The sequence below is a fragment of the Pelodiscus sinensis genome, chromosome 12 (assembly GCF_049634645.1).
Source record: "Pelodiscus sinensis isolate JC-2024 chromosome 12, ASM4963464v1, whole genome shotgun sequence".
Lineage (NCBI taxonomy): Eukaryota > Metazoa > Chordata > Testudines > Trionychidae > Pelodiscus > Pelodiscus sinensis.
Window position 1 is genome coordinate 5,881,039 of NC_134722.1, and position 14,415 is coordinate 5,895,453.

The window sequence follows — 14,415 nt, forward strand, 5'->3', positions numbered from 1 at the left end:
TTTGCAACAGCATCACACTGCCGACTCATATTTAGCTTGTGGTCCACTATAACCCCTAGATCCCTTTCTGCCGTACTCCTTCCTAGACAGTCGCTTCCCATTCTGTATGTGTGAAACTGATTGTTCCTTTCTAAGCGGAGCACTTTGCATTTATCTTTCTTAAATGTCATCCTGTTTACCTCAGACCATTTCTCCGATTTGTCCAGATCATTTTGAATTATGACCCTATCCTCCAGAGCAGTCGCAACCCCTCCCAGCTTGGTATCATCTGCAAACTTAATAAGCGTACTTTCTATGCCAATATCTAAATCATTGATGAAGATATTGAACAGAGGCCGTCCCAAAACAGACCCCTGCGGAACCCCACTTGTTATACCTTTCCAGCAGGAATGCGAACCATTAATAACTACTCTCTGAGTACGGTTATCCAGCCAGTTATGCACACACCTTATAGTAGCCCCATCTAAGTTGTATTTGCCTAGTTCATTGATAAGAATATCATGCGAGACCGTATCAAACACCTTACTAAAGTCTAGGTATACCACATCCACCGCTTTTCCCTTATCCACAAGACTCGTTATCCTATCAAAAAAAGCAATCAGATTGGTTTGTCATAATTTGTTCTTTACAAATCCATGCTGGCTGTTCCCTATCACCTTGCCACCTTCCAAGTGTTTACAGATGATTTCCTTAATTACTTGCTCCATTATCTTCCCTGGCACAGAAGTCAAACTAACTGGTCTGTAGTTTCCTGGGTAGTTCTTATTTCCCTTTTTATAAATGGGCACTATATTTGCCCTTTTCCAGTCTTCTAAATGACAGCTAGAGGCTCAGATACCTCCTCTATCAGCTCCTTGAGTGTTCTAGGCTGCATTTCATCAGGCCCTGGTGACTTGCAGGCATCTAACTTTTCTAGGTGATTTTTAACTTGTTCTTTTTTTATTTTATCTTCTAAACCTACCTCCTTCCCACTAGCAATCACTGTTAGGCGTTCCTTCATCTCAGTGAAGACCGAAACAAAGAAGTCCTTAAGCATCCCTGCCATTTCCAAGTTTCCTGCTACTGTTTCTCTCTCCTCACTGACCAGTGGGCCTACCCTGTCCTTGGTCTTCCTCTTGCTTCTCGGCTGTGTCTACACTGGGCCACTTATTCCGGAAACGCAGCCACTTTTCCAGAATAAGCCCAGAGCTGTCTACACTGGCCCCTTGAATTTCCGGAAAAGCACTGACGATCTACTGTAAGAAATCAGCTGCTTTTCCGGAAAAACTATGCTGCTCCCGCTTGGGCAAAAGTCCTTTTTCTGGAAAACTGTTCCGGAAAAGGGCCAGTGTAGACAGCACAGCAGTGTTTTCCGCAAAAAAAAAGCCCCGATCGTGAAAATGACGATCGGGGCTTTTTTGTGGAAAAGCGCGTCTACATTGGCAACAGACGCTTTTCCAGAAAAAGGGCTTTTCCGGAAAAGCATCCTGCCAATGTAGACGTTCTTTTTCCGGGAATACTTATAACGGAAAACTGTTCTGTTTTAAGCATTTCCGGAAATTCATGCCAGTGTAGACGTAGCCCTAATGTATTTATAAAAAGTCTTCTTGTTTCCCTTTATTCCAGTAGCTAGTTTGAGCTAATCTTGTGAATTGTGGTCTCTACCTGTCCAGCATGGAAATGTTTTGTATTTAAGCATCTCATGAAGGCTGTATTAATAAGATAAATGTTGTTGCTTCATGAAATAGATCTATGAAGGCAGAGTACCCATGAAGAAGTCTGAATAAGTGAACTTATTCCTTTGCTTTCTCTTGGTAACACTTTATTTCACTCTTTCTTTGCATTGCCTTCTCTCTGCCTTCCTGTCCTGTTTCCTCAGGCTTGAAACACCACTTGTACAACTGTCGCCTTATGCCTCAATAGACATAGAAAAGAATATGTAACTCTCATTCGCATTCTCAGAATAAAAACAAGAAAGAACAAATGTATGGGCTCTGCGAGAGAGTTGTGTGTGTCCCTCTTCTCGCAGCGGCTGCAGATGTGAGAATAAACTGGTTGCTGTCTCTGCAAACCAGCAGGCATCTTCAAAGAGTGACTGTCGTTCTCAGGCCGACTAACCATGTTCTTCTGACCCCTCAGTGATGTGGCCCCCGACTGAGGAGAAAGACTCTCCATGCATTCCCCTCGCACACCAGCACTTGGGGGGCCTCAGGCTAATACATTTTGTGTGCTCCAGATCAGTGGGAGACAGCGGGGGACTGTCCCACCAGCACAGGCTCCCCAGTGCTGGGGGGAGGAGCTCTGAGCCTCAGGGGCCCAGATCCAGGCAAGCTGGGGGCCGCATGTGCGCCCCTGGCCTTAGGTTCCCCACCCCTGAAGCCAGAGAATAGACCATTTAGAGCATTACAAGCGCAAACAAGATTCTAAGGAAGGGGCAAGACAGATACAGATTTTATTTTGCCATTTCATTAAACCTACTTCACGTCACACTCCCCCTTTTCCCCCCACAATTTGCCCTGTTAGGATCCTACTCTAACAGTCAGCAGTTGCATTGTGCATCTGTCCCAAGGCACCTGTTGCCAGGGTGTTGTGCTGGTCACATCCCTGCCACTCTTTGCTCCTGGGCACGGCTGCCCTCACAGCAGAGGGAGATCTCAGCAGTGTCTTAGTTACTCCAGGAACGTGCTGAGTGGAGCCGGGTTTCGGGTGTGTAACAACACAGAACTGCCCGTGCTGGTAACCATGGATGCGGTTATCTACACAGCCAGCCAGCAAGCGGCGAAGGGCTGTGGAGGGGAGCCCTGCAGACAGCCGCTGGAGCGCCGACAGGATGTCTCGCTTCTTAGGGGGCTGCTTTTTGCTCTCTGCCTGGCTGCTTTGCCCGCTTTGCTGCTTGGGCCAAACGGAGAGCAGCTCCACCCCGCCAGGGAACTGCGGCCCCAGGCAGTTCCTCAGCACCGAGCTGTTTCAGTGCAGTCCGTGTGGGGAGGCCCTGGTGAAAAGCCCCGACGGTGAGTGGGAGCGGGCGATGCTGTAAGGTGGGTCCGGATCCGAGTACCCCCGGCCTTTGGGGCTGAATTTTGCAGTGAGCCGGTGCCCTCACTCCCTCTGGCACCTCTCAGGGCTCCTGCTCTGGAATGGGCCAAGCCAGCCCCCCAGCTCTGAGCTCTCAGGGGGAGGCAGATGCTGTGAAACCTAAACCCTAATGTTGGGATTCGGGCCTGTCTTTTGTTTGCGTTCAAATAGCGTCTCTCCAACTTTTTGGCCCACCTTGCTCAACGCAAACCTTTCCACAGCCCACCAGCCAACCACCCATGATGACAAAATGGGTATTGGAGCAGGCTGAGGTGGGGAGAGGGGGTCAGGTTGGGAGGTTGCTATGGGGCGGAATAGGGATAAGGGATTGGCTGGGAGGTTGGGCACAGGAGAGGGCTTGGGGTGAGGGTGTGGCTGGGAGGTTGGGCGCAGGAGTGGGCTGGGGTGAGTCTGGCTGGGAGGTTGGGTGCAGGAGCGGGCTGGGGGTGGGGGTCTGGCTGGGAGGTTGGGTGCAGCAGTGGGCTGGGGGTGGGTCTGGCTGGGAGGTTGGGTGCAGAAGCGGGCTGGGGTGGGTCTGGCCGGGAGGTTGGGTGCAGGAGCGGGTTGGGGGTGAGGGTCTGGCCGGGAGGTTGGGTGCAGGAGCGGGTTGGGGGTGAGGGTCTGGCCGGGAGGTTGGGTGCAGGAGCGGGTTGGGGGTGAGGGTCTGGCCGGGAGGTTGGGCGCAGGAGAGGGCTTGGGGTGAGGGTGTGGCCGGGAGGTTGAGCGCAGGAGTGGGATGGGGTGGGTCTGGCTGGGAGGTTGGGTGCAGCAGTGGGCTAGGGGTGGGTCTGGCTGGGAGGCTGGGTACAGGAGCGGGCTGGGGTGGGTCTGGCTGAGAGGTTGGGTGCAGCAGTGGGCTAGGGGTGGGTCTTGCTGGGAGGTTGGGTACAGGAGCGGGCTGGGGTGGGTCTGGCTGGAAGGTTGGGTGCAGGAGCGGACTGGGGTAGGTCTGGCTGGGAGGTTGGGTGCAGGAGCGGGCTGGGGTGGGTCTGGCTGGGAGATTGGGTGCAGGAGCGGGCTGAGGGTGGGGGGGTCTGGCTGGGAGGCTGGGCGCAGGAGCGGGCTGGGGGTGGGTCTGGCCGGGAGGTTGGGCGCAGGAGCGGGCTGGGGGTGGGTCTGGCCGGGAGGTTGGGCGCAGGAGCGGGCTGGGGGTGAGTCTGGCCGGGAGGTTGGGCGCAGGAGCGGGCTGGGGTGGGGGTCTGGCTGAGAGGTTGGGCGCAGGAGCGGGCTGGGGGTGGGGGTCTGGCTGAGAGGTTGGGCGCAGGAGCGGGCAGGGGGTGAGTCTGGCTGGGAGGTTGGGCGCAGGAGCGGGCTGGGGTGGGGGTCTGGCCGGGAGGTTGGGTGCAGGAGCGGGCTGGGGGTGGGGGGGTCTGGCCGGGAGGTTGGGCGCAGGAGCGGGCAGGGGGTGAGTCTGGCTGGGAGGTTGGGCGCAGGAGCGGGCTGGGGTGGGGGGGTCTGGGGGTGGGCTGGGGTGGGGGTCTGGCCAGGAGGTTGGGTGCAGGAGCGGGCTGGGGTGGGTCTGGCCGGGAGGTTGGGCGCAGGAGCGGGCTGGGGGTGGGGGGGTCTGGCCGGGAGGTTGGGCGCAGGAGCGGGCTGGGGGTGGGGGGGTCTGGCCGGGAGGTTGGGCGCAGGAGCGGGCTGGGGGTGGGGGGGTCTGGCCGGGAGGTTGGGCGCAGGAGCGGGCTGGGGGTGGGGGGGTCTGGCCGGGAGGTTGGGCGCAGGAGCGGGCTGGGGCTGGGGGGGTCTGGCCGGGAGGTTGGGCGCAGGAGCGGGCTGGGGCTGGGGGGGTCTGGCCGGGAGGTTGGGCGCAGGAGCGGGCTGGGGGTGGGGGGGTCTGGGGGTGGGCTGGGGTGGGGGTCTGGCCAGGAGGTTGGGTGCAGGAGCGGGCTGGGGTGGGTCTGGCTGGGAGGTTGGGCGCAGGAGCGGGCTGGGGGTGGGGGGGTCTGGCCGGGAGGTTGGGCGCAGGAGCCGGCTGGGGGTGGGGGTCTGGCCGGGAGGTTGGGCGCAGGAGCGGGCTGGGGGTGGGGGGGTCTGGCCGGGAGGTTGGGCGCAGGAGCCGGCTGGGGGTGGGGGTCTGGCCGGGAGGTTGGGCGCAGTAGTGGGCTGGGGGGGGCGTGTCCGGGAGGGATTCCGACCAATGGGAGCAGCAGGGAAAGTCTCCAGGTGAGCAGTTTCCTGCACTGCTGTTTCCCCAGCTGGGGGGAGGGGGACTAGCAGCAGATGGATCCCCCCACGAGCTGGAGACAGCCTGCAAGGCTCGGGGCTCCCTCTCCCCACAGTGGGAAGCCAACCCTTGGGGGCGGCGTGTGGGCCTGGAGTGCCAGCACGGGCTCCCCACTGTGGGTTAGCCCTGAGCCTGTGGCCCGCCTGCAAGATGGTCGCAGACCAGTCGTGAGCCTCGGCCACGCTTTGAAAAGCCGCGCACGCCATGGAAAACCTGCCTGGGCCCCTGGCCGTGGGTGTCCACCTTGCGTTGATGGAGGAGCCTCCGTTGCGTATGAGCCAAAGCCAGCCCAGTGCACCGCCATCTCTTCTGGCCAACGCCGGTGCGTCTCTATTGCCTCTGCCAGTGGGAGGCATGGTGGCCAGGCAGCCTGTTTTCAACCGAAGCAGCCGGTTTAAAAAGGCTCTGGGGGCTCCAGTCCGTGCCGCTGACTGGGCTGTGGTGAGTTTGTTCGGCAGTGCAGCGGGGAGAAGGCAGGTTCTGGCCCCCTCCCACATGCAAATCCCCAGCCCCAGCCCTGAGCCCCCTCCCACACCCTGAACCCCTCTGTCCCAGCCCCTACCCAGATCCCGCACCCCCAGCCGGAGACCTCACTCCCTCGGCACCCCAAACCTCTGCCCCCACCCAGTGAAGGTGCAGGGGAGGGAATGACGGAGGGAGGGATGTTGGAGCGAGGGGGTGTGGTCTTGGAGAGGGGGTGGGGCCTCAGGAAAGGGGCGGGGCTGGAGCAGGGCAAGGGCAGGGTGTTCAGTTGTGTGCAATGAGCGAGGTGGCAACCCTACCCGGAGGCTGAATGCTGGCGAGCAGCAAAGGTGTCTGCAGAGCTCCACTCAGCTCCAGCGAGGGTGGGGGTGGGCGGTGGGCGGTGGAGTGGCCTGCCAGGGCCTGAGCAGTGCTGGCGTGGTAACCTGGCAGCTCCCACCTTCCGCAGCTGCTGATGCGCCTCTCTTTCCTAGGCCTGAGCTGTGTCTGTACCAGCCCGAGGGCGACAGACTGGGCGGCGGAGTGCAATGCTTGTGTAGGTGCAAATCGGGTCCCCACCCCACCCCACCTGTATCCCTGTCTCGGGACGCCCGGGCTGCAGTGCTCGGTGTGTCGGCCTCGCCCCCAGACAGCGCGCCAGAGCTAACCTGGCTCTCGCTAGCGCCGGTAACGCTTCCAGGGACACCACAGCAGCCCAGAGCCTGCTCCCAGGCGAGGTAGCCCAGTGGCGATCCGCTGATGCCACCGGTGCGGCGGCTGCTGCTGCTGCTTCTTTGCTCTCGCTAGACCAGAGCCAGCTGGCGCATGCGAACCACATGTCGTGGTGCTGGCTGCAGTGTAGACAGAGCCTCAGTGTCCCCGAGCCCCGTCTGCATCCAGACTGTTCTCTTCCCTGCAGAGCTCCCGGCAGCCCGCCTCGCTCTGGGAGGCCACCTTTCTGGATGGCAGTTTCCTGGCTTGCAATGTAAGTAACTCAGCTGCTACCTGCTTGGGCGGTTTCCTCTCCCTTCAGAGCAGAAGGATCAGACCCACTAACGGGGGAGCCAAGGGGGCAATTGCCTCAGGGCCCCGCATCCCCATGGAGCATTCCGGAAGGCTGTTGGGGATGCCTGGGAAGGTGGGGGCGCCGTGGTCTGGGTGGTGTGGACCCCTTGCCTGGGGCCCGGGGAAGCTGTGGGCTCCCCTAAGATGGATGGTCTAGATCAGAGCTAATTAGCTTGCGGCCCGTGGTTTGCAGCCCACAGTGCAGTTTGGGTTTACACGGGGCTCAACCCGTGGCCCACAGGTGGGATCCTTTGAACGTGGCCTCACTGGGAACATGCTCCGCAACGGCGAGGTGTCTCCCAGGCGGGGCGAGCGTTGAAAGACGCAAGCGGAGGGGCTGGCCGGAGCAGGCGAGTGCAGGGTGTCAGCATTTCTAGCTCCCAGGGAGGAGGTGCCGGGAGTGCTGAGGCATTGTGGGAAGTGCTGGCTGCTTAGCCTAGTGGGCAGAGCCTGAGAGGTGCTGACTGGCTCTCACTGGCCACGTTTAAGGCTTAGTCTTTGTAATCGTGCCCGTCAGTGTGAAGAAAATTATTTGCATATATTTGCATATATTTGCATGTACATGCAACCCCACTTAAATTGCGGCCCTCGGCATGTGCTATGAGTATCATTGTTGCCCTCCGGGCTTCCAAAGTTGAGTAGCCCTGGTCTAGATGCTAGGGCGTGAGCATGGGATTCAGGAGAGAGGGTGGGTTCATTTCTCTGCTTTGCCACAGACTTGCTATGTGACTTTGGGCAGATCACTTAGTTGCTCTGCCCCTCAATGTTCCCCCCTGTAAAATGGGAATAACGGCTCTGCCTTAGTGGGTTAGGAGGGTAAATATTGTGAGGCACTCGTTTGCCACAGTGAGGGAGCTGTGTACCACCCCGAGAGAGCTTTTGTTGCCAGGAGTCTATTGTCTGGGGGTGTCTGTCGCATGAAGGAAGTCTGCCATCAAAGAGGCGGGCTGGGATGGAAGTCAGAGGAGCTCAGAAGGGCAGGTGCACGCTGCTTTCTCTCGGGGAGAGCTGTTTTGTCTGTCTGTCTTTGTTTGTCTTACTTGAAAGCCCAAGCCACCTAGCCTGAAACGGCAGGAGTAAAACAAGAGCTGGATGGCTGGTGCTGTACCGGTGCTCGATGGGGTTGCTAGCATGGGGTAGCTTATTCCTCTCCCCCCTGGGTGGTTGTATTGGGATAACCCCCGTGCCTTTCCCTCATGACAACCCGGCCTTCTTTGCGCTCTCCCTAGAACTCCTGCAACCTGACGGCCTGCGAGCTCCTCACCAACGCCGTCACTCTGAACGCCTTCTCCTGGGAGAGCAGGGCCTATGACTTGTACGTGAAGGCTAAGTAAGTCCCGTTGGGCCTGTGGAGCCGGGTGACGAGCCACTGCCGCTGGAAGGGCATTGACAGCAGGAGAGCAGCAGCCCCTCTCTTCATGCCAAAATGGAGTCCTCGTGCAGAGAATATGCAAGCGCATCCTTCCCTCACGTGACTCGTACATACACCGAGCCTTGTGCCATCCATGGGGTTTGAGTTTGGGCCAGAATAGGCAGTGGAAGTTCCTTTCCTATTATATTTTCCTCTCCTGGCCCAATCTATGTTGACCTTAACCCAGAAGGTGCCAGCAATAGGGTGAGACGAGGTAGTTCCGTGTTCATGGTTTATTCAGCAGGTTTCTCTGCTGAGGAGGCCAGGAAAATTGGCCGTTAGGCGCCCATATTATCGCTCTGGCATGTGGATAGGAGGAAATAAGACCTATTCGCTCACCAAACAACTAGCAGAAGCGAATTGATCCTGGTCTTTACTGGCATCACCTAGGCTCAAAACGGTGCCCTAGAGGTGAAAGCTGAGTGAAAATCCTGCAGGGGGCAGGATTGGGAGGGGGATGGACAGGGTGAGATGATCCAATAGAGCTTTGGTCCAAGTCATTTAAAAAGCAGCAGACTCCTGATAATCCAGATTGCTTGGGAGACACTGAGGGTGTTTAGATGATCACTACAGGCTGAACCTCTTACATCCAAGACTCTCTGATCCGGCAACATCCATGCTCCGGCAGGACCAAACAGCCCTGGTGGCTGGGAGCAGGAGCCAGCTGGGAGTCCGGCAGCAGCAGGGAGCCCCAGTCCCGGGGAGCTCTGACCGGGCTGGCAGTAGTGGGACTGGTTGCGGCCAGTGATCCATGACCCCAGGGAGGGAGCCCCATGCCCAGACAGCAGTAGAGGGGCTGGAAGTACCCAGAGAACTCCAGTCCCAGGGATTCCCAGCCTGGCCTGTGGCAGGGTGCCGGGGCCTGGGACCTGAGCCCGAGTCCAGCGGCAGTGGCTGGATCCTAGGGCCAGAGCCAAAAGTGGATCCGGCAGCAGGGAGGGGTTGTGGACTGAAAGCCAGTGGCAAGGGATCTCTCCAGGACTGGCAAATTCCCTAGTTCGGGGCTGGTCAAATCCCAAGGGTGCCGGACCAGGGAGGGCCAACCTGCAGTTGGACTAACCTGGCGCCTACATCCATATCTATTTAATGGAGACAGGATTTGTTTTTGTTTTCAGGAGCCAGAACCTTCCAAAGCTGTTGTATAGCAACACAGGACTGCCTCCGCTTTCCTTTGGGAAGAGCTCCAAGGTAAATAGAGCCGAGGCACAGACCGACCTGCAGCATCACGTGTCTAAATTAAAAGCCAAGAAATGATGCAGCTGCTCTTCACTCCTTAACCCGGGGCCTATTCCTGGCACCTTTTAGAGCCCCTCTTGCTTCACTTTCACCCTAAACTGCTGTACGAGGGGTATTGGCCCCTTCCTGGTCTCGTTTGGTGCCCATGCAGAGACCTGGACAGCTTAAGTTTCCAGAAGTTGGGGATGGGTCCCTTGAGGATTATTTTTCTGGGCATTCCCTCTGGGGCAGCTGGCATCAGCCACTGTCAGAACACAGGACACCCAGTGTGGCTAGATGGACCCAGTGTGTCTGTTCTTATCTAAGTTATCTCTCTCCGTGGGAAACCATGCGCCTCTAAAATGACCTTACTGAGCAAGCTGGCCTGGGCGCTGAGAACAAGCTCCCTGGCAACCCTGCACTTCGCTAAGATAAAGGCAGTTCTAAAATGCAATCTACCTGCGCTTGGGCATGGAAAACCCTTGGACTTGCTAAGCTCTTCTGCCAAGTTTTGTTCTTGCTGAGTCTCTTCCTCTTCCTGACCCTGAACAGATCAACTTCAAGCTGGTGAAGTACGACGCCAGGGGAAACTTCTTAGGCTGGGAGGGTGCAACAGGCGGCACTTTGCAAGTGAGTTAATTTGATTTTCTCCTTGGTGTGACCTCAGAGCCCGTGTGGGGAATTTAGCTCTAGCACTCGGAGATAGAATCATAGAATACTAGGACTGGAAGGGACCTCGAGAGGTCATCGTGTCCAGTCCCCTGCCCTCATGGCAGGACCAATAACGGAGGGAGTAGTTTAATTTCATCTGATCCCTCAACATTAGCAGAACTGGGGTCCCCTTTTGAACCACTGGGTCTCCGCAGACATGTAATAATAAAGCTACATGACACCCACTCGCCACCTTAATTCTAACTGGCGGGGCGGGGGGGGGGGGGATGAGTGGGGACATGGAGAACCAGGTGGCTAAAGAACCAAAAAAAAAAAAAGAAGCAAAATGCAGGACAATGTAGCACTTTAAAGACTAACAAGATGGTTTATTAGATGATGAGCTTTTGTGGGCCAGACCCACTTCATGTCCTGCATTTTGCTTCAGCTACCCCAGACTAACACGGCTACATTTCTACCACACAAAAAAAAGAGAATGATTGTTGAGGGAGGTGTTTCCTGGGCATCACAAGGGTTGACGTGTTAAGGGCCTTCTCATTAAACATCTTTATTAAAGTCCTATAAGGGGGAGGAACCAGTCTGAGGATGGAAACTGCAGATCACATTACATTTAGGAGGAACTACAATCAAGGCAGAGATGTAGGGGGCTGGAGCCATTCGGAGCATGGAGCAGATATGAATGGAAGGGGCAAACCCAGAAGCAAGGCTGTAGCAGCAGGGGTGACAGTGGGCAGCAAATTAGACAGGCGTTCCCAGTCTGGTAGGAGAAACGGCCAGGAGAGTTTTAGGGCTGCATGGGCAAAGGCTACACACCACAGACTGGAGGAGGAACCAGCTGTCTTCATCCAGCTGTGTGGGCATAGTTACCAGAGTTATTGATGACAAATCAGAGAAGCAACAAAAATAATCCTGGGGCTGAAAATCTAACTGCTGAGTGCAGATCACAAGTTGACGTATGTCCAGCCTGGCAAAGGGATACGTAACAGCAATTGTCTGAATGGGGCTGATGCTGCCTGGGGGCTGGAGGGGTTAGTTAGGATGGAACAGTGGAGTTTATCTAGAGAAGAACTGAAGGAAGGATGAATGATGTAGTGGGTTAGGCATTAAGCTAGGATTTAGAGACCTGGATTTAAGTCCCACCTCTGCCTCCAATTGCCAGTCTGGGTTCCCACCTGTGAAATGAGGATGGAAGCACTGCTCTGCCTCGCAACGAGGGGCGGTGGGGAGTAATGTTCCTTCTAATCATTTCCATCCATGTGCGGAATCATTTTTATGTGCACCAAGGATTGTGTGAATGTGCACCACCAACAGAAACACCAAACCTAGCTGTGGGCACTCTGCTAATCAGCTGGGCGATATTTGAATTTCTTCTGAGCAGCCGCCCGAGTGCACCACTTACAGGGACTGCTGGCGGGGATACATTCCGGGAAAGGGTTGGGAGGTGCTCGGGTACCATGGGAGTAGGAGCTATCTGAGGCGGCGTGTGGAGGTTGGATCGCGGAGAGCACACCTTGATCTGCCACGCTGTGGCAGTCTCCCAAGGGAAGTGGTGGTGGAAGGGCCAGCGATGGGATAAAATAGCAGGGAACAATTCAGCATTGGCCGGAAGAAGTGGAAAAGGCTCCCGCTCTAACTGCTGTGGCTGATGGATCACTCTGCACCCCGCCTCATAACGCTGGTGGGAACTTGGGTGTCTGCACCCAGAGGAGAATGAAGGCAGGTGAGAGGGGAGAAAGTGAACCCCCAAACTGAAATGTGCCACCTGCCCACCTCCTTCCCCTCTTTCTACTCCGGGGAGGCTGATCACCCGACAGCGCGCAGGTTCAGGGGGGTCTCCACACTGCCAGGGGGCTCAGACCTCCCCAGAGGTGCAAGGGTGTCCCAAAAAGCAGAACTGGAAGTCTCTGGTGCATGGCACCCCTGCCTGGTCTCAACGCCTTTCCTCCTCCCCCTGCTAGCTCTGTGCAGACCGTCAGAGTGCCCTCGATGCGGCCTACTCCTTTGGGACATCCTACCAACAGTCCGTGAGTTCCATTTGCGCCTTCCTTGTCATTCCCCGGTCCCTGTGTTGAACTAGCACGAACCCTCCACCAGTGCTGCTGCAGGGGGCAGCGGGCTGTTTGCCGCAGGCCTTGCATGGCGGCCTTGCAATGAAACGCCCTTATAAGTCACCGGGTTTCCAGAGCTAGTGATTTATTTCCCTCCCTTGAGCCAAAGCAGAGACTTGTCTCTGCCTCCACCCACACCCCGGGTTAATGCATTTGGAAATGATGCTCAATCGATTCATGATATTTTGCGGTCAGACACTGCTGTCTAATGCATCTGTGTCCGTACGCCAGCGCTGGGGCTCTTGGGATCTAGTCTGCTCTGACACAGATTCCCCCTGGGGCCTTGGGTGGGTTGTTTATCTGTCTTGCTTTGACATTCCCGGTGTCCCTGGAATCCCCGGGCAGGGAAGGAGCCTCGTCAAGGCAAACTGGCTCATTTTGCTTGGAGGGCCAGATTTTCACCCGAGAGTAGTGCTTCGTTTCAGGGGCTGACTGTTCCCCAACTCCTAGGCTTGTTAGAGGAAATCTCAGGGTCTTTTTCTTCTTAAAAATGGGGCAGGTCTCTGCGGTGCAGCAAAGCGACATCCAGGCAAGGGAGGGCTAGTCACGCCGCATCTTTGTTCAGCCCCCTGGTTTTACCTTACAGTGCACTGTGCCGGTGTCCAGCCTGCTGAGGCGAATCCCCGAGCCCATCTTCTACGAGATGTTCCTGCAGTTCTCCAACGCCCAGGGGGACTGGCTATGGCCGGTCCCAGTCGTGAGTCCCCAGCTGCAGCTGAACAGCCCAGGTGAGTGTGTGAGCTCTCCACGGTTCCCCTTTAGGAAGGCTGGATAAGGGGCGCCCTGAAGGTAGAGAGATGGGCTGGGTTCCCTGGGGTGGGTTTCCTTTTGCTTCTTTGCTGAAAACATTTCTCTGTGACCACCAGCTTGGTGATGGATGCACCTAGCAACCTGGGGATGAACAAAGGATAAGGGAGGCCCAAAACATAGGGCAGTTGGAGGGCTCCACCAGTGGCACAGTGGCTAAGGTACCTGCTGCCAGAGGTAGAGGGCTCAAGCCCCACCCCCCCAGGGACAGTGGGGACCCCAAAGTCATGGGCTCAAACCCTGCCCACCTGTGAGCATCACCACCGCCAGCACCAGCTTCCCCAGATAAGGGGCACCCTGAAGGTAGAAAGGTGGGGTGGGTTTGCTTTTGCTTTTGCTTCTCTGCTGAAAACATTTCTCTGTGACTCCGAATATTCGTGAGCCACGTACCTGTTCTGCTAAGCACTCAGGCAGGACTAGTGACTCATTGTAAGGCAATGGGCTTTGCTCAGCCTGCCTGGTTTGCTTTGACATTCATGCTCCACAGGCCTGCCCTTCACAAGCAGGAATCCAGTGAATCTGCAGGAAAAGGCCTGAACGAGTGTTTTGCACTGAGTTCTGAGCTGCTTTCATCACACGGCGAAGTCTTGCACCACTGATTCATCATCCGCGTTTCTTGTTGGTGCTCTTTTGCTATTGCTGTACAGCTGATGTCCCGAAAGGCTTGTGTCTGGCCCAAGCACACAGTCTATTGTTCCTCATTTTGGTGCCTGGACCCAATGACCTTACATTTCGTTCTCCGGCACAGAGGACACGTAACGTTGGTTGTGGTGTGGATTATTCCCCATCAAAGCCTATTTCTTTGTGTAATGAGCGATTGAGAGACAGCAATATGTTCCAGCCCGTTAGCCTGTACTGGTTTAAAAACGCAGTCATGACTCTTAAGACCAGTATCTTGTAGGAAAGACTGTTCAGACCTGCCTGTGCCTCCGGAATTAGAAACTGGCTGCTGTTGCTTGGAAGATCTGTTCCTACTGGCTAAGACTTTGGCTGTGAAAAGTAGGAAAAACCTATCCCTGGGTACTTAATGAAACCTTTGTCTATTCAAATGTAATACCTTTAAAATGCAGTTTACTCTATCCAAAAATGTGTGTCCAATTGGGTGCCTAATTTGCATGCACAATTACTATACACCAATTAAAAGGAAAAACTATGTAGCACTTTAAAGACTATCAAGATGGTTTAACGGGTGATGAGCTTTCATGGGCCAGACCCACTTAAAGTGGGTCTGGCCCATGAAAGCTCATCACCCATTAAACCATCTTGTGAGTCTGATATGATCTGAGGAAGTGGGTCTGGCCCACGAAAGCTCATCATCTATTAAACCATCTTGTTAGTCTTTAAAGTGCTACATAGTTTTTCCTTTTGTTTTAGCAAGATCAGACTCACACGGCTACCTC

At 56.0% G+C, this 14,415-nt stretch overlaps 1 protein-coding gene across 2 annotated transcripts in view; it reads left to right on the plus strand.

Moving 5' to 3' along the window:
• Positions 1-2,608: 2,608 nt before the first annotated feature.
• Positions 2,609-14,415, plus strand: part of LOC102459691 (meckelin-like) — a 33,941-nt gene continuing 22,134 nt past the window's right edge. For both annotated transcript variants that reach the window (XR_012906636.1, XM_075939937.1), the window contains exons 1-8: positions 2,609-2,990; positions 6,235-6,296; positions 6,660-6,725; positions 8,035-8,135; positions 9,332-9,404; positions 9,984-10,061; positions 12,059-12,124; positions 12,795-12,936. Coding sequence is in view for 1 of the 2 variants with exons in the window: in XM_075939937.1 (XP_075796052.1) it covers positions 2,726-2,990; positions 6,235-6,296; positions 6,660-6,725; positions 8,035-8,135; positions 9,332-9,404; positions 9,984-10,061; positions 12,059-12,124; positions 12,795-12,936 (853 nt within the window). In the remaining variant the exon portion in view is untranslated. The remainder of the gene's footprint in view (positions 2,991-6,234; positions 6,297-6,659; positions 6,726-8,034; positions 8,136-9,331; positions 9,405-9,983; positions 10,062-12,058; positions 12,125-12,794; positions 12,937-14,415) is intronic.